The sequence below is a fragment of the Staurois parvus genome, unplaced genomic scaffold, assembly GCF_062004578.1.
Source record: "Staurois parvus isolate SC_StPar_1 unplaced genomic scaffold, SC_StPar_1.0 ptg000101l, whole genome shotgun sequence".
Classification (NCBI taxonomy): Eukaryota; Metazoa; Chordata; class Amphibia; order Anura; family Ranidae; genus Staurois; species Staurois parvus.
The window spans coordinates 155,324-175,938 of NW_028317897.1; the positions used below are offsets into that span (position 1 = coordinate 155,324).

Consider the following 20,615-nt stretch of genomic DNA (forward strand, 5'->3'; position numbering starts at 1 on the left):
AAGGCTGTGCTGTATGCAAATGTAATGACATGGAAAATACTGATAGGAGAAGAGAGCAGCGTGAGTTCAGGAATGACCTCATAAGTCTGCTGCTGCTCTGTCACTGGTAAAGTCAGCATCCTGGGGGTGGAGAGGAAGGACACCACTATATTCCCTATCTGTAAATGGTTCATCCAGCAGAGCTGTGTAAATCTTAGGACTGGATATTTCATCTTTGTACTGTCTGTCTGTCTGTCTAGAATTCAGCTTTAATGTTCCTTCTTGACAGAGACTGTTGTGATGGGTCTATGTACCCAGCAAAGTGCAGCAAAACAAAATGTTAGTGCTATATCAATAAATTAAATAAATGTGACCAGCACCATTAGTACTTGTGATTACTCACAAATGATGGGACACTGGTAAGGTTCAATGATTGGCATGTCTCAGAGAACAAACGTTCTGTGCCATAGCCACAAAACAGATTTGACTTTGAAAACTAGTGTACCAAATAATGTGGTACATGTCAATCTCTGTAAAATTACTTGGTTATTTTCAGCACGGGGTTTTGCCGTCACAAATTTCAGCACAGGTATATTCCGCACAAATAACTTATCCCACTTGAATTTTAGAATTTTAGACACCTAAAGAAATAATTTATTGCACCTGAAAAGTTGTCTAACCCAAAATGTGAACCCATAGAGTGTAAAGCGCAAATTCACTTTAGCTTCAACCCTTAGGCTCCATGTATATGGGACACTTCTGAACGATGGAAACTGACTGCTGGAAAACGTAGATTAAAAAATGTCTATTTAGCCGCGTTTGCATACCGCGTTTATGCATGTTTATGAGCGTTTGTGTTTAGAAGCGTTTTTTTAAGATAACCTCAGGAGACCTTCCAAAATGCCCAGAATGCACTGAAAAACAGTAAAAGAGTAACTATTTCAGACATTTTGAGAGAAATAGAGAGAGCAGAAGCAGAGAGAGCAGTATTTGTTGAGATTAGCTGTCTTTTTTTTGTGGTGTTTGGATGTGTTCCAACTCATTTCTGTGCAAATATTATTGCAGCAGTGTCTAACATATTTTTTTTTCATGCAAAACCTCAAAGTGTGGTGTGCCAGGTCCATTTGAGTACCAGAAAAACACTTTGCATGCATTTTCATGATGAAAAAAGGCTCTGAACAGCATCTGGAAATGGAAGAGTTAAAATAAATTTGCAAACGCCTATAAATGCAGTTAGCCATGTTTAGCCGCGTTTACAAGCGTTTTGCGTTTGAAACACTTATAAAATCTACTGCTGAACGCAAGTTTTCTGCGTTCAAAAAAATGACTGTAAACTCAACTGCCTGTAAACGACTGTAAATGATGATGTGTACATGGACACATAGGAAAACATTAGGCAGAGTTCAGGGGCTGCTGAAAAAAATGCTGAACAGCTCCTAAACGTGAGTTTATCAGCTGCAGTGTACATGAACCCTTACCTGTAAGTCTGACCCTCAACTTGATCCCTACTATTAACCCTTAAACAACTCGTACACTCCCTCATCATCTCACGCCTGGACTACTGCAACTCCCTTCTCACTGGCCTACCCAAACAAACGCTATCCCCACTCCAGTCTATCCTGAACTCAGCGGCTAGACTCATCCACCTCACCAACCGCTCCACATCTGACACCCGCCTCCGCCAATCCCTTCACTGGCTCCCGATTGCCCAGCGCATCAAATTCAAATTACTAACTCTGACCCACAAAGCCATTCACAACGCCGCCCCAAACTACCTAACTAACCTGATACCCAAATACCACCCTACCCATGCCCTTCGCTCCTCGCAGGACCTCCTACTCTCTAGCTCCCTGGTCTCCTCCTCCCACGCCCGACTGCAGGACTTCTCCAGGACTTCCCCCATCCTCTGGAACTCCCTACCCCAATCCATCAGACTGTCACCTACCCTCCTCACCTTCAGGTGCACCCTGAAAACCCATCTCTTCAGGGAAGCCTACCCCACCCTCACCTAACAACCGATCTCCTCCACTTCTCCCACCACTCCATCCCCCATAGCCACTTCCTCCTGTACCACTTCCCCTCCCTCCTAGATTGTAAGCTTGAAAGAGCAGGGCCCTCGAACCCCTTGTGTATTGTATTGTTACTGTCTTGTCTCATGTTCTGTCCCCCTTGCTATTGTACAGCGCTGAGCAAACCCTTTGGCGCTATAAAAATACTGTATAATAATAATAATAATAATAGAGAGCTAAAGGAGATTAGTAAAACAGTGCTAGCAGGTAGGTTCTGTATATTAAAAGGCAATACAACAATTATTAAATGGGGTTCTAAAGAGTTAATCCAAGAAATGCAATTCTGACAGCTACACATAATGCCTGGGTGATCTAACATACAACATGTGCTACGCTTAGTTGGCAGTTTATCTAAAGCTGCCATGAAAAAAAATGACAGAACAAGAGGAATGGGTATGTAATCGCTGCCGCGATCCTTGCTGGATCTTCATTAATTATGTATTCTGTTTAGGAAATAATTTATGCCCCTTGGAACTTTGCTGTGCTGGTGCTTTTCGAGAGCCTGACTGAAGTGGCATATTGATGCAGCAATAAGGATATATGATGTTAATTCTAAAAGATGCAGGCAGTAGGCATGGGGTGTGGACAGGACCGCACACAGCATTTTGAGTGTTAAAGCCCCTCTCCAGACTTTTAGCACCCCATTCCCTCTAATTGATGCAGTTGATTGAAAAAAAATCTGAGAGCTCAAAATACTCCATCCTACAACAGAGTGAGTCCTTTTTCATGTTGCTTGTTCACGTCACTGCTTGCTAACTTCATATAGGCTGTCCAACAGTTGGGCCATCTCAGGCTCCAGACCTGCAGTGACACAGGGTTCCTATGTACACAGATTGAGGGGCTCCAGAAGATCTGTTCAGAGCGGAGGAAACTGGTCTTTCTGTTTTCTCTGGAGTTTGTAACTCCCAGATCAGGGTCTGGAGCCCAAAGGCTTTGAAGAGCTTTGGAAAGGAAGAAGCCACTAACCTGGTGTCCAGGTATTACTAGTGAAAAGCAGAATGTGTGTGCATGTGTGCACAACCTTTATAATCTAGGGTCTGGCTATAGTTCAGGGCTCCACCTAGGAGAAAGGAGGTCCCTGTCCAGGTCAGAGTGTGGGCTCCATGAAGCAAGGAGCTGAGAATGATGCAGAGGATGCATGAGGGAGGTACAGAGATTGCATGTGAATACAGTGGTACGGCAAACTGGTCTGAGGGACCAGCCAAAAGGTCTGTGTTAGAGTTCTGAGCAGTGCTGTGGTGGAAGTGAGCCAGGAGGCTGAAAGAAGCACCTCTACATTATACAGTATTGGAGAAGGAATGTTGAAGACCCCTGCATGGGTATCCTTTTTGTTGTGTTTGGAAGTGGTGTTGGATACCATCGCGAGGGCAACGGTTGAATTTGAGGAACTTTTTTACATTCATTTTAAACAAAAGTGGGCCATTAAGACCTAAAATAGTTCCTGACTGGTGTGAACTCATTGAAAAGTGCTACTACTATTGATTGAGAGAATTCCCTAAACTTCACAGTATGATTTGTGATTTTATACAGCATGTGCTTGGGGACAGCCATATCTTCATCTTCATTACATATCCAGGCTCTGCTTCATGCTTTACTCTTCCCTCTCAGTGCAAAACCCAGGGGTTTGGAGAGTTCTTGAAAAGAATGCTCTCCCTGTGTGACTTATATCTTACACAAACAGTTGTTAAGTGCAAGACATACTAATACACGGAGACAATGAGAGCTCCATCTAGTGGTTAATCTCTTTATTACAAAATTAACAATAACAAAAACAAACAAAAGGAGAACTATGGCCAGGCTATTGACATTCAACTAGTAACACATATTAACAAGCAGTAAAAAATGCTTTAAAACAAGCCCTTACTGACTTCTGTATCTACAACCATCATCCTCAAATTTCCGATAAAAAATACTTTCCTTTTCATTTTCTATCACTAGATCATTCTGTTCCTCTCTGCCAACACTACAGTGGCTGTTTGCCTTCTAACCTCTAATGTAAACATAGAGCAGGTGCACAGGGAGAGGGCAAAGGGCTAAATACAGAGTCCTAACTTCACTGCGTCTAATGTGAACTTTGGGGATGAATTGCTCCATAGTTCCTTCAGCTACTTTAGTCAGGTGGAATTTGTTTAAAACCATTGCACTACTGACTGCTGTAAACATACACTATACTCTACTTGGGCAATTTAACTTGTCAGCATCTATCAAAACCAGAAATATATGTTTTCATTTGAATGACCCTTAAGTTCTGCGCAAAGAGAACACATCTCCAGGTGCCTGCAAGCATCTTCACTTTATTTCCTGCAAACATCTGACCAGACATCAAGTAGAGCCCCTGTTTTTGCTTATAGGTCACTAAAATTGATTATGGGGAAGGATGGGTCAGGACCAATTTGTGTTGAAATTTGAATAGTAGAGAGTCATAGGCTTTAGGGTATAATTATACACTCTGGGTGCTACTTTATAATCTTTGAAAGCTCCACAGGAACACTTTAAAGCTGGGTATAAAAAGAAATGCTATTTCTAACACTAAATTGACTTCCCATCGAGGAGTAAGATGGTAGCAACAGACAAACAGAAGTTACAACTTTGTGGGTTATATACAGTAACAAATATCCAATTTCCTGTACATAAACACACATGTAGTCTGAAAATTATTAGCAGCATTTTTACAATAAGCAAACTTTTTCCCCTTCATGTCTTAGGTTTTTATTTGAATCTAAAATACATACATAGAAATAGGGCTAAAACACAGAAAACACATGCGGCAGACCAGGAGACAAAGTTTTTTCCAAATGTCAGGTTGTTTTGTAAACGCATTACTGGTGAGATAATAACAAGCTGTAAGTTTCTGACACGTCAACTTTTGCCTTTCTACTAATAATAAAATTACAGCAGCTAATGTGTTTTTTGTATTTGTTTTTGTTTTGTTCTTTTTGCAGTCTTTTTCTGTCATGAAAGCTTACCCTCATTTTCGAACAGGCATCTTGTGTTGATTCCGTCCCCCTCAATTCCTTTATCAGCATTGATCCTAAATACTAAAATAAAAATGTATTCAGATTTGTGGTGGAAACACACACAGCACACACAATGGGACAAAAATGTCACCACAATTACATTTGTTTCTAGATGTGTTTGTATGATGTCAAAAATAATGACAACCAAAGAACAGAACTGAAGAAAATTCACTATTTGACAACAATAGCACTATATATAACATTAGGCAATAACAATATATCGCAGCATAGTGGCTTTAGAAAATGTTAATCAACCCTGCCATAAAGCAAGTCAACTACAGTTCATTTCAAGCTAATGAGAGTTTACTTGCTCCATAGAAAACATTATGCAGGGAAAAGTTTTTAGAACAGCTTACTGTTTGTTTGCATTAAAAGTTTAAAGGACCAGTCAATAAAGTTATGTATCAACTGACAATAGTAATGTGGCAAAAAAGCCAAATACGTCAGAGAAAAAAACCATAGACAGTTCTAGTAATTTGCCACAATCATCATGTATTTACCCCATTTGCGTAACATATAAAAGTAAACTACAGCTATGTCATCTTCTATCCCATCATCCTGCATTCAAGCTATACAGAAATAATATTTAAAATAATAGCTAGTCTTAAGTGACCACATCACGCAAATAGTTATGATCACCATGTATCTCAAAATATATGTTTTTTAACGTTTCACAATTCCAGGCATGGCAAATGTGCTACGGAATATATACTTTAACCTACAAATTTGGACATTTTAGATTACAAATTTCAAATCAAAACTGCCAACACTAAATTTTCTGCCCCAAGAATCCTGGATAAAAGATCTCAAACTTGTAGTTTCAAAGTTGTGAAATTTTAGTTTATATGGTACAGCGATGGGGGTCGACATCATTCCACTTTCCTGTTTTGCCATTTTGAAAGTTAACAGGAAGAGGAAGTCTTTACAAATGATTTGTAACCAAACCTTGGCATGTATAACAATAATTGAGATATAGAACAATGTCCATTGTATATGAAATGGACATTGTACTGATGGTCATAGATAAAAAAAAGAAAAAAGAAAAAAAAAAGACAACTCCTGATTTTTGTTGTTTTTCCTAACACGCAACAAAGTGAAGTAAATATAAGTGCACTGTATACCTTTATCATCTCAGACCAGGAACACTGGGGGTGAGGTACGGGTTTTAAAATGGGTCCATATTTTCCCCCAAATGGCATGCTCTAAACAAAGAAAAACATACTAGACATTTTCTGAAACTGGACACACAAAGGAATCCTTTTTTTCGATGGATCAAGCAAAATTTGTGTAGAAAATCAACAGTCACCCTAGTGGTTATAAATAGCCTTAAAGCACCATGCCCCTTTCCATAGTCAACATGCATTGCTAATGGGATGCAGTCTCAGCTTCATGCTATGTCACAAGACCATTCTATTAGGTGGCAAATATAGCAATAAACGGCCATAGTCTTGCTTAGACATGTTTCCTTTTATGTTGATATTAAATAATGAAATGATAAGTGAATGAATGTTCGTTAGCAACTCTCAGTTTTGAACATGGCCACATGACCATTTAATTTTTCTCTGTTAGCAGATCGTGGAATGTTTATATTAACGAATGAATGTCCTTTAGCACATTAAGGATAGATGCAGTTCTTGTCTTACACTTATTTTTGTAATGTTAGTAATTTTTGTATGCATTTTAGTGACCGGTGTCTTGGACAGCGGAAATGACAAAGGGGTGGTGCTTTAAAGAACACCATTTTTAATTCAAGTGCAAAACAATGACAAAGGAAAGTACTTATTTCTCTGGATTATAAGTAGATTTATTTACCACAACCAGCAATCATTAGCAATCTGAATTTTGAATGGGATTTAGGCTCAATTTTCAAATCTTCCAGAGAAATAACATAAAGTTAATTTGTTCTTTCACTGCTTAGAGACTGAGCAGTGGAAGGTTAAGATAGCAAGAACTTCACCCTGTGTTTGTCTTACTCAAATACTTTTTGTTCTAATCCCAAATGGGTCTTGAATGTGAAAGTGAAAATGGTGTTTTTTTGTTTTGTTTTGTTCAAAGAAAGTTCAGTGAGGATTAGATGCTCATAAAAATTGATGTCACATTACTTTCTCTAAGACAGAGGACAGATTAAATTCACATAGCAAATATCAAATAAAAGGCCCACAGTCAATCATAACTTTCAAATAAAGCTTGAGTTTACTATTTAAACATATTACATAACTGCCATAAGGGGAATTAAATACTGTTAAGAAAAAAAAAGGTAATCTGTTGTGATTACATCTTCTTTTAGGTGTAAGGTGAACTTTGCACCTCAATAAAAAGGTCTACTTATTCAAGGTGCCACCCTCCACCTCCCTAAAATGCAGATGTGCAGAAAAGGAAATCCTGCTGGGGTGAACAAAGTGCATGCAATTCCCTATTTTTCTTCCACACCACCTAGACAAGGGTGACAATATCCTTTTTTGTGCCAGGTCCTGGAGAAGGTTAAGTAGCTCAAATTTTGTAAGAAATCAACCCTCCAGGATTACGTCACGCCATGAACTTCGAAAATGGAGGAAAGGTGTGTATATTATCTATATTTCCCACCACAGGATATTTTTTTAACTTTTATGCAGGGTTTATGGAAGGAGGAGGAGTGCTACATTAAATAGGTGGACCTTATGGAAGTGCTTTACAGTAACAATCTAAAGTGTCAATTAATGGAAGTCTGATACTTCAGTTTTGGCTATGAGTCCAATAACCACTTGGCTTAATGTACATTTTGGGTGCTTACATCTTTTTTTCAAGATCACTACACCTTAGTTCCCAGGTCTCCCTAGATGTTACAACCATTACAAGAGAAACCTTAAACTCCTTGTTGATCCCTTATGCAGCTTTCACTCCACCTTTAGGCTATGGAGGTTTAAAAGCCCCCATACACATCACAGAGTTGTTCGATGTGTAGTCCCATTTGGAGCCCCATTTAGGATCTAAATCTGCTGACCTTTTCCTACACAAGAAGGATCATATTGCGTGAACAATTGTCTTTTTGCTTTGGAAAGAGATGGGACACACTGCGGACACCTTTGGTGTTGAATTGCCAGAGTAGAATAACAACGATGGCACAAGGTTTCCCAAACTGGAGCTTCTTCTTTTGACAAGCCTCAGGAGGTAGACCACAGACTGCATGATCGAGGTGGTAAAACCAAAGCCGTGGTCTCAGGTCCAAGATGTAAGCTAGCTGGTGAAAAAGCCCCAAGTGGCCATCATAACTAAAGTATCAGTCTTAGGTGGACTGTCCATTTAAAGTGATGTGATCATCAATTAGTATGACTTGGCATACTGTGGGAAATTTGAAAACTGGTTCACTAGAAAAAAAGTAGCTGTTGCAATCTACAGAATATTCTGTCACTCTGTAGCATTTATTTTGAAAGTGAATATGAATATCTGATTGTTTCTGTTAATCATAATGTATTTTCTGTGAGCCAGTTCTTTGAAATGACCCAGAGTGTTCATGGTTACCCAACAGCCTTTGCTTCATTCCGGGCATGTAAGTAATGTATAATAATTTCAGTTCAGGCAGAAATGTGCTAGCGCCACAAATGCCTTTCAAGAATGAACGCAATGAGTATGACCTCTATGAGTGAAGATCTGAAGGCGCTAAAACAGCATAACAAGGGAAAGGAGCAACAATTCTTCAAGAAGGACAGGGAATTCAAAGGGCACAAGGGGAGGAAGGAATAGGAGGGGTTGAGTGCATTCCAGAGTCCTGGGTAGGAGAAGACTAAAGATAGAGTGCCAACATCATAAAAAATATAATGCATAGGCATGGGGTACGCACCCCTGTGCCAACGTTGTGGGAGTCACAGTTCCAGTGTCTGGACGACTGCAAGTTCTATAAGCCTGGTATAGGAAATTACTCGTAAATAACCTGATTGGACAGTTCATTAAACAAATTCAGGATGTAGAAAGGTTAAAAAACAAGTATATGTCTGTTTATCATAGGACACCTCTGTATAGCTATAGTTAAGCTGGGCATACATTATACAATTTTCTTATTTAACTTCCTTCAGATTTACCTTCAACAATGTCGTGCAAGGGTCTGCCTTATTGTATACAAATTGAAAGTATTTAGGTTTGACCTTATAATGTATGGTTTTGGTAAATCTAAAGGAAAATTGTACAACAAAATTGTATAATATATGGCCAGCCTAAATTTAGCAGTCCACATATCTAACAGTACTCTATTAAACTATAGCAGGACACTTGTTCTGGTGTTATTTTAAGTGCTTGGTCTGCTGCAATTAGGTAGGAGCCAGAATTGTGAAGTCCTTTGAGATCTGACACTTTCTGCCCAGACAACTTATTGACATTATGCTAATAGCAGAAACTGTCTTCATCCCCTAAGTGTGCATAATAGTACCTAACAGCAAAGCCCTGTACTAAAGCAGATGTCAGCCAACAGACTGGACAAAAACAGTTAAACTTCAATTGATTTATAAACTCTGTTGCATTAACTCCCGAGTCATCCTCAGACAAAGTAAAAACAACAAACAAATTGGCAAATGGAAGTCTTACATTAGAAACCCCATACAATTTTAAATTACATCTGAATACTAAAATTCTTACCTAAATCAAATCATGGCTGCTTCTTTTTAAATACAATGATTCTCATGGAGAACTACTGCATGTTGTGGTTCTTACCATGCTAAACATGTACAGAACAGAAACATTTGTTTTGTTTCAGATAAGTTATATTACTAACTTCGTTTCGGAATTAATTTAATTTAATTTTCTAACGAATTTAACATTTTCAATACGATTCAAATTCGAATCAGTCTAAAATGTATTGACTGATTCAAACTATGGATGAGGGCTGGGAAGCTGGCTGACGCTTCCTTAACTTTCCTTCCTTCCTGATGCCTCATCAACTGTCAGTGGTTTCCCTACTGACAGCTAAATGTAAAAAAAGGAATTGCAGACAATGAAAAATTAAGAAAAAAAATGGTGTGGGATCTGCCCTTTGGGCCTGGTATGGATTTTAAAGGGAACCCCCCACATCAAAATTTTTAAAAACAAAACAAAATCCAAACCAGACTCTTATCCGTGCCGCGCATGCAGGTGCTTGGTGTTTTTGGATAGAGGCAACTATACACTGTAGAAGGCTATGCTTTGTTCATTTTTCATTTCAGAGGTTTACAACCACTTTAATGTATAATGGATATTCCTCCTACAAGGTCAGTTCACCAAAAACTAGCACGTATTTCTGAATGATGGGTAATTTAATCATTTGCTTCTTTCTGCCTGATATTATGATGATAAAATTCAAATATCCGATTTGATGTGACGATTACAAGGAATGCTTGCCCTCACTTTTGTTTTGTTATATAAAATGGAGAATACAACAAAAGGAGCATGTCTCCAAATTTAGTGGTAGCATGCTGGAAAATTTTGCTACACAGATTCCAGAGACAAAGTTGGTGATTCAGAAAGCCACCTTTTGCTAAGAAAATTGAGTGAACTGACCTTTTTAGGATGTAGTTTTTTTCCATATTTTTGTGCCACCTTCCTACGGCATTAGGCTATTTTCTCTGTTGGTAATTGCTCTCTAACTTTTATGGTCGTATGTTCTTATGGATATTTTTTCTTAGCATTAGCAAAGGGTAACAAATAGAAACTGACATTACAAACTTATTGCAAACATTGTAGGTGTTATTAACTACTTGTACACGAATAATGTAATGTTTTCATATTTTTTGCTAATTTTTAAGACAAAATCCCCTTACTGTATCCAGTTGAAATATACCTTGATTTTTTCAGGACAAATTGCACCTACATTTGGTGATAGTAATGAACATCTCAATATTTTTTTTAAATTGTCAAATAAAGACTGGCCCTAATATTTTTTTTAAATTTAGCTGTAAATGTTTTGACACCTCCAGTGAAATAAATTATCCTATTTTTGGTGTCAGAGGATGAAATATTGCCCCAAGGGCTGGATAAAAGCAAGCAAAGGGCCACATCCAGCCCCCAGGCCACAGTTTGGAGGCCACTGACCTAGATCAAACCCTGGTCTAGCCAATTTATCTTTGTTTTTATTTTTATTTATTTTTTTACACACAGACGTTTTTTGTTTACATCCTTCTCCTCAGACTAGGAGAAAAAGATACAATGTATCACTTTCTCCATTTGGTGGAGAAAGATAGAACAGGGGTTTTATTGAGTGACAGTCAATCACAGGCTATCTGAGCGATTGTCTTTTTTAGAGCTGTCCCTCCCATTAGTATGAGACCAGGAGCTATCAGTGACAGCTTGGCCTCAGAGCCGGGAGCATGCTATGGAGCGCACAGCACACACGTCGAACGCAAGCGGCACCTCGGAAGAAGCCACGCTTCCACAATGCCACATTAGTGAGTTTGTCGTAAAGTGTATCCAAAGCCAAAACTTTTCTTTTTTTCCTGCTGGAGAGATTTTTCCTGGTGGCCACTGTCAAATTCAAAATTTAACGCCGATCACCGATCTTTAATTGCCTGACCATCATGCTGGTGTCTGGCATCAATACTTTCATTCACTAATATAGAACAAGTACACAGATAGCAACGTCTGACTTTTCTCAATTTCCTAATCAAACTGCTTGTGCTGGGTATTCAGTGATATGAGTCATAATAAAAGCCAGGAACCTTGCATTTTTAGAAGGAGGTCAGCAATGGCAGCCTCCACATCTTGCTCCACTGACAATATGTTCCTTATTATTAGCCCATTTATTACGCCCAAAGACTGTTAAAGCAGAAGCAGTAAATATCTAACACTTAATAACCCAAGTAATTAAAAAGAAAAATCACCTTATTGTATTTTCTGCGCTATACTCATGAAAGATGAAATCTGACTGGCTGATGGCAACATACATAAGAGCATATCTCCAACCTTAAAATTTAATACAAAGTAACCCACAATTACAAAGTTACTCTAAGTGGTCCTTTCTATTGTCCCAATCCACCATGCAGTCCTATCCTAAGCAAATACTGACCTTTGACAAAGTATTACTGCCAGGAACACTTCCCACCCCATATATCAACACTAAAGTCGGTTATACACTATACAATCTGATTATGCAATCTTTGTACACTCTCCATTAGATTTACCAAAACTGTAATATAACTGTAATTTAAGGTCAAACCTAAACAGTCCATTTAATTAGTTGAAAATCAGGCAAGCCTTGGCCCCACATAGTTGATGGTAGATTTTCAGGAGATTGTATAACCAGATTGTATATTCTATGGTCATCTGAAGCCTTAAAGACTGGACACGTGGGTGCCAAACCATGTATTGTGAAAGACCTGGAGGGGTGTGCATGTGTGTCTATACCAGGAAGTACTGGGTTTTTCATTGGGGCTGCAATGCAGATTTAAATGGTGTGCAGGTATTATTTAGTCTGTATTTTAATTCAGGTGCCACATTTGTTCTAAAGCTAAAATAGATTACAACAGACACAATGTGGAGGAGAGTGAGAAAAATCCAAAAGATTTTTTCAAATATATCAATAGTAAAAATACAAGGTCAGAACATATTGGACCCATAAAAGATGATGAGGGGAAGTTGGTCATAAGTGACAGGGGGAAGGCAACCGTATTAAATACATTCTCCTCCTCAGCTTATATGAATGAAAAGCAGTATTGTTAATAAAAGCATATTAAATGTATATCTGTGGCTGGAAGAGACCAGTGTTTGAAAAAAAAGCAAAACACCAGAACCAGATGGCTTACACCAGAGTCCTCGAAGCTATAGCCAAACTGTTATTCCTAACTTTTAAGGAAAGCTTACTGACTGGAATGGCACCAGCTAATTGGAGAAAAGCAAACGTGGTAGCAATATTCCAAAAGGGGCCAGGATACAGTATATACCTGGAAACTATAGACCAGTCAGCCTAACATCAATAGTATGTAAGCTATTCGAGGGACCATATCCAAGAATTTGCTGACAAGAATAGTATCATTAGTAGCAACCAGCCTGTATTTATGAAGAACCCCTGGGGATGGATGTTCAAAATAAAGAGAGAAGAAGGCATCAGAGGTAAGCTTCATTTCAAGCAAATATAAATTAGTATTTAACTGTATGTAAAACCCCATTTTTGTTTTAGTACGTTTGTCATTATGTCTCACTGTATACAGTTTTCACATACATTTACATTTTTTGTTTCTTACCTGGACATATCTGGAGACACAAGGCTACTACCTCACAATTACCAACAGCATTGTTAGTCTGCCATCTGTACTCCTTCAGGTGATCACTAGGCTTCTTATCAGGTCTATCAGATTGGGCAGCCCAATGGTCAACAAACGGACCTTGTACTGTCAGCTGACAACCTTGATGCTTATTGTAAGGCAGTGGCTTAGCATTGTCACCCATGCAACTGGAAGTGCTGTTACTTACAGGATCTTCAGATAGGAAACCTTGCAGATTCTTAGAAAAAAAAGAAAAAACCGTATACAGTAAGGCATAATGCCAAGCATGCTGGAAAATAAACTTAGAGTTTCACAAAAAAAAGAATGAAAAAAAATGAATTAAATTAAAATAGGACAGTAGAGGGTTAGTTCACACCATAACCTAGTGTGCTGCAATGCATGTGTAGTCATGCAGTAGGGTGTGATGAGGTAGCACATTGCCTTAAGCCTGGTACACACATTATGTTTTTTTTTTGTTTAACACAGTGGGCTGAACAAAACAACTCTGGAAGATTGCTGTACTAAACAAGCAATGTTAGTGAAGCGATCTCTTCCACTGTGCCTTTGTGTTCTATTAGGGGGCCCCCCCCCCCATCCCATCCAGAACATACTAATCAGTGCTCGTAGCCACAGGCGATGATCAAATGCTGGTTTTCCAGCATGTCCCTTCAACAAAAGCCAATCCTTAGACCAGCTTCTGTGGGAAGGACAGATGTACACATGGTCCAAATGTTGCCCGGTTCCTGCTGAATTGGCCAATATTTGGACTGTCTGTACCAAGCAAAACTGTAGTTTATAACTGGGATGCAGTTAACCTTGAATGGCAAACCACCTGGGAGCTATATTATATGTGTTACCACACAATGTCATAATACGCCTGGTGGAGACTGATGGTAAAGAAATGGTTAATGTACTTCTTACCATTACTATACTCGATCAAGATTCATAAAATGCTCAAATTACTTAAAGCTGAACTCCAAGAAAATAGCTAAATCAGTTATCTGGCAGAATGTGTGTAATCCTGTCCATCCACTTTTGTGATTCAAATACCTCTGCCAGACAGCACTGCTAGGATGGTGACATCTCTTTCTCTGTTAGGTTTAAGGAAACCAATGGTGTTACCTCCTTGCTAACAAGCTGCTGATTGAACAATGAAGAAGCAGCAGTAAATTTATAAGTCGTTTACTGTCAGCACATGTGCAGAAGAACCTGATTGGAGTACTTCCCTCCCGGCCTACAGGGGATAATGTTGGTATCAAGACACATTTAGGTACCTCGGCTAGTTGTATATAAACATTTAAATGTAATTATTTTAAAAAATACATGATTGAATTACATGGTGGTTTTTTCTTACGTCTAGAGTTCAGCTTTAAAATAACTGGAAGCCACTGAAATCGTATGGAGTGGCAAGTCTCCAAATAGCTATTGCTTGCTGTATCAGGAAATAATTCTAAAACGGAAACGGACATGAAAGAAAAAGAGTGAACTCTCAGTTTGTAAGTTCATCTCCTCCAGTGACAAATGGACATTCACATCCACTTGTCTTAGTACAGCACATTATTTACATTGGAGAAAGCCTGCCATTCATTGGATATGAAAGCCTATTTATGGCTGAGGCTAACATCTGCAGCTGTAGATAGAACAGGCTTTGAGTAACTAGGTCAGTTCGTCATAATAAAACGTTATTTCACGTGAACACTATGCTGAGTTCACGGGATTCTCACGTCCACTGACAATACTTTGAAACAGTAGAATGCAGAAAATAATTAAATCCCAGAAAACTGTGTATGTTGCTATAGGAATTAACTATCTATGTATCATACTAGGCAGCTTTTAAGCCATACTTGTGTGTATGAAGTGACAAAGCCTCTGATCTGAAAAATGACCAAATATATTTGTGTGCAACAGAAGAGTGTAAATAGCTAGTAGAAGATGGTCACAATCAACCGGACTTGTTCTGTAATGCTGAAGATGTTTTGTAGCTTTTCAGAGGAATCATCCTCTGAAGTCTGTTGGTAAACTGACACTACAAGGCATGTCAATTTTCTGTGTCTCCTGTTGTGTTGTGTGGTTCCTCCTGCCAACTTCAACAACCCTACAGGACACTGTAGTAACATGAAGGCTGGCAAGAGGAATCATTGAGGATTGTGGAACACAGGAGGCCATCACTGACGGAACAGTTGCTTTCCAACAGATTTCTGAGGACCATTTCTCATTATTGGAGAGGCATTTGGCAGCATAGGCAGAAGAAGAGGATGAAGAGGCAACATGGCTGCAATGTTACAATCTAACTATACAAATCTGACTAAAGTAAGTAAATCTATAGGAATTTCTGTAATGTTCTTAACTACAAAAGAGCCCTGGGGCCATCCTAAAAGAAACACATTCTGGTTTTAATCTCATAAACTAATAACTTTAAAACTCATAATTTGGACTTAATGTAAGAATTCTGATTTTTAATCTCAGATTTCTAAATAAAACTTAGAATTTCGAATTTTAATATAATTCTGACTTTGAAACTTAGAATTGTGCCTTTGAAACTCACAATTATGGCTTTAATTCTTAGAATTCAAAGACTTTATAATTCTGAATTTTCATTACCTCATAATTCTAAAATAAAATTAGAATTCAAACTTTTAAACTCAGAGGTTTGGTTTTTAATTACAGAATTCTGACTTTTAGACATGAAATTGTGAATTTAATCTCAGAATTCTAACTTTCAAGCTCAGAGTTTTGACTTTTAATCACAGAATTTTGCATTTTAGACTGTAAATTTGAATTTGAATCTCAAAATTCTGACTTTTCATTAAGTTAAAATTCTGACATAATAAATTTCTTTTCAAAAGACCCCTGGATTTTTCCATAATACAATCAGACACACAGAATTATAAACATGTAGGAGCTGTGTGTGGCCTTTCCCAGTCTGAGGAGGTCTGAAAACTGAGAGCCTTATTATTACAAAGGTAAAAAAGCTAATTGGCCACATTTAAAGATTTTAACAGAGGCTCCATAAAAACAATATCCTGCTTTCAATTAGATCATTTTTTAATAACCCCCTCAGCACCCTAAGAGTACCCAGCCTACTCCTGTATACATGGCTGCTCCTTTACATATGAATGGAATGTTGGCTTCTTGTCATAAAAAATAAGTTGGCTCGATGTTAAAACAAAATAAGACAGTGAGTCACTATATTAAATACAATTAAACATAATTTAAAAAGCAATAAAGTCAACAAATATTACTCAGCTATATGTTAATCTCAGAGCTGGGTAGTCAAAGAAGGCAACAAATATGAGCTACATGTGACGGCCATATTAGCAGGTTTAGGAAAACAGCTAAATACTAATTGCTATCTGTCTTATGGAAAGTGGTAGCCAAGAATGATTTTGGCTATTCATTGTGACAGGCCAAGGACAAGTAGATGCTGCTTCAGCTCTGAATGATAATGAGATGAAACAGGACTCTATGTTTATTTAAATAGATTATATGTTTCACTTTCTCTACTGAAAATAAAGAGAGAAAGAATTAGAGAATCACACTTTGCTGTAAAATAAATTATGATGCATTATTTAAAACATTCAACTTACTGTAACTCTTAATTCCAAAGAAAAACATTATAACTTTGGAAAAATGACAGCTTAAGGTGCATTCTTGCCTCTAATCAGATACATAGGAAGACATTTGAATTTTAGGACCTGTGTGTAGCCAAAGCCAGATCTCAACTTGTACAGGTAAGGCCTAGCAAAAACAAAATGTCTACAACACAAACATATACAGTCAGGTCCATAAATATTGGGACATCGACACAATTCTAACATTTTTGGCTCTATACACCACCACAATGGATTTGAAATGAAACGAACAAGATGTGCTTTAACTGCAGACTGTCAGCTTTAATTTGAGGGTTTTTACATCCAAATCAGGTGAACGGTGTAGAAATTACAACAGTTTGCATATGTGCCTCCCACTTTTTAAGGGACCAAAAGTAATGGGACAATTGGCTTCTCAGCTGTTCCATGGCCAGGTGTGTGTTATTCCCTCATTATCCCCATTACAATGAGCAGATAAAAGGTCCAGAGTTCATTTCAAGTCTGCTGTTTGCATTTGGAATCTGTTGCTGTCAACTCTGAAGATGAGATCCAAAGAGCTGTCACTATCAGTGAAGCAAGCCATCATTAGGCTGAAAAAACAAAACAAACCCATCAGAGAGATAGCAAAAACATTAGGCATGGCCAAAACAACTGTTTGGAACATTCTTAAAAAGAAGGAATGCACCGGTGAGCTCAGCAACACCAAAAGACCTGGAAGACCACGGAAAACAACTGTGGTGGATGACCGAAGAATTCTTTCCCTGGTGAAGAAAACACTCTTCACAACAGCTGGCCAGATCAAGAACACTCTCCAGGAGGTAGGTGTATGTGTGTCAAAGTCAACAATCAAGAGAAGACTTCACCAGAGTGAATACAGAGGGTTCACCACAAGATGAAAACCATTGGTGAGCCTCAAAAACAGGAAGGCCAGATTAGAGTTTGCCAAACGACATCTAAAAAAGCCTTCACAGTTCTGGAACAACATCCTATCGACAGATGAGACCAAGATCAACTTGTACCAGAGTGATGGGAAGAGAAGAGTATGGAGAAGGAAAGGAACTGCTCATGATCCTAAGCATACCACCTCATCAGTGAAGCATGGTGGTGGTAGTGTCATGGCGTGGGCATGTATGGCTGCCAATGGAACTGGTTCTCTTGTATTTATTGATGATGTGACTGCTGACAAAAGCAGCAGGATGAATTCTGAAGTGTTTCGGGCAATATTATCTGCTCATATTCAGCCAAATGCTTCACAACTCATTGGACGCTTCACAGTGCAGATGGACAATGACCCAAAGCAGACTGCAAAAGCAACCAAAGAGTTTTTTAAGGGAAAGAAGTGGAATGTTATGCAATGGCCAAGTCAATCACCTGACCTGAATCTAATTGAGCATGCATTTCACTTGCTGAAGACAAAGCTGAAGGGAAAATGCCCCAAGAACAAGCAGGAACTGAAGACAGTTGCAGTAGAGGCCTGGCAGAGCATCACCAGGAATGAAACCCAGCGTCTGGTGATGTCTATGCGTTCCAGACTTCAGGCTGTAATTGACTGAAAAGGATTTGCAACCGAGTATTAAAAAGTGAAAGTTTGATTTATGATTATTATTCTGTCCCATTACTTTTGGTCCCTTAAAAGGTGGGAGGCACATATGCAAACTGTTGTAATTCCTACACCGTTCACCTGATTTGGATGTAAATACCCTTAAATTAAAGCTGACAGTCTGCAGTTAAAGCACATCTTGTTCGTTTCATTTCAAATCCATTGTGGTGGTGTATAGAGCCAAAAATGTTAGAATTGCGTCGATGTCCCAATATTTATGGACCTGACTGTATTTCCATGTTTTGCTCCTGCAATAAAAATCCAACCACCTTTCCCACTATGTTTAAACCAGAAAAAATAATTGGCTGTATGTGATCTGTATTAAAGTGGTTATAAAGCCTATACTTTTTTACCTTAAAGTAGAACTGTAGGCAACACTTTTTTTTTTCATTTTGGATAGAGAAAAAGGGAGGTTTATAAACCCTGTCATATTTTTGTTGCCATCTGCTTCTCACTGCGGAGATTTCCTTTCACTTTCTGTCCTATAATCAAACAGGAAGTGAGAGGAAATCTCTGCAAATTAAATGAATTCCTTGGTGACCCCAAGGTCACTGGAACTAGTGCCCCCATTGGAAGATTTTCCCTCTATTCCCCCTCTATTCACTATTCCCCCCTATGACTTTTCTGGGGACAACTTCAAATGTTTGATTTTTTTTCACTTTCACTGTCAATGATAATGGTAAACAGGACAAATAGAGAGGGTGAATCTCCTTAATGGGTGCACAAATCCTTCTGCATAAAAAAGTTTTGCCTCTAGTTATACTTTAATGCATTCCTTGTATTAAGGTAAAAATTGTTTAGGCATCATTATCCCCTCCCACATTTCCTGGTCATTCCTGGCTTTGCTGAGGCAGCAGGAGCCATTGCTGTTGTTATTTAAAGCCAGTGACGTGGAAGTGGGAGTTGGTGGCGTCATTGCCCACTGTCTGTGTCAACAGAGCGAGCCTGCACAAGTGCCCCCACAGAAAGCAGCTTTCTATGGTTGCACTCAACGGAGGGAAGAGAGCCGCTCTGTGCAATTCCATTGCACATAGCAGGTAAGTATAAACCTCTATCTTAAAAAAAAAGGTTGCATTTACAAATACTTTAACTCAATATTTGGTAAGTAACAACATATACAACAACAAAAACATCTTTGTAGGGAAAAAAATAAATAAAATGATGATAAAATTAAAATAATAATATTGCTACTAACTAACTAAACAAGCACTTGTTTCCATTTTCTAATCAGCTGTAAATATCCAGCAGGTTTCTGTAATGAATGACAGCATATACTGTCTGGTGGCCCATTTCTTCTACAACTCCTCCATTCTAAAGTTGGCGACACACAGTTCAAATCTTGGCCAGTTCAGCAGGGACTGGCAAAAATTGGAACCATGTATAGGAAGGCTGAATGTACCCAAGTTGACCGATTGATCAACTTGGGTACAACCAGCCTGTCTGATTTTTCATGTGCAGCACTACCTTAGGAGTTGCTGAGTATTTGGGTCCCCCCTACAGTTCTGTACAGCCAGAGAACATGCTTGGGTTTTTGGATTTTATTAGGGGCATTTCAGTTTGGATGGGGTAAGGGGTGTATGGGATGCCCAATGGAAACGAGAAACTGAGGACAACTTCCTGGAACTATTTTACAGCAAAACAGTCTCTTTTGGAGAGCTAGCCAGCATCTCCTGTAGTACCACCACAGACCCCAGATAAATCCTCTTTACCCAGCTGTCTGGAGAAATCCGTGAGCAGGAGATCCAGTGCCTTTAACTTTAAGAAATAAGACAGTCATGGGAGATGGCTAGTTCAGATTCCCACTAGAGTGCTCCTTACTCACTCTCTTGTGCAGCTGGTGGGTTGGTGGCTGCTACCATGCCTTCTAGCGGAGCCACTCCTTCCCTGCTAAACATGTGGCCCTCGCTCTGGGGGCTCGTGAAAGTCTGAGCTTTCTTCTTTTCAAACTCCACTACCTGTAGGTGAGCCCTTCTCCATCTGGGCCCTCTCCCAGGCTCCTGCATTCAGCCTCACATCCTCTGTCTTCCACCTAAACTCTCCTGTTGCTGAGCAGACTCTCTCACTTTTAAGGGTAGTCCTGGCCCCCTGCCAAGCCTCCTGTTGGGGAATGGCCAGCATCTCTCAAAAGTGCAGATCAGTCACTCCTCCACTGCTACTAGACC

At 38.9% G+C, this 20,615-nt stretch overlaps 1 protein-coding gene across 5 annotated transcripts in view; it reads right to left on the reverse strand.

The window, feature by feature from the left end:
* The window catches only part of LOC149467774 (ankyrin repeat and sterile alpha motif domain-containing protein 1B-like), a 188,303-nt gene that overhangs the window by 29,670 nt on the left and 138,018 nt on the right, over window positions 1–20,615 (reverse strand). For 3 of the 5 annotated variants that reach the window (XM_089671183.1, XM_089671181.1, XM_089671184.1), the window contains exons 4-5: window positions 6,187–6,267; window positions 5,015–5,086 (exon numbers count right to left, since the gene is read on the reverse strand). In XM_089671183.1, the coding sequence (XP_089527309.1) occupies window positions 5,015–5,086; window positions 6,187–6,267 (153 nt within the window). The remainder of the gene's footprint in view (window positions 1–5,014; window positions 5,087–6,186; window positions 6,268–20,615) is intronic. The other 2 variants (XM_089671185.1, XM_089671186.1) reach the window with 1 other exon arrangement.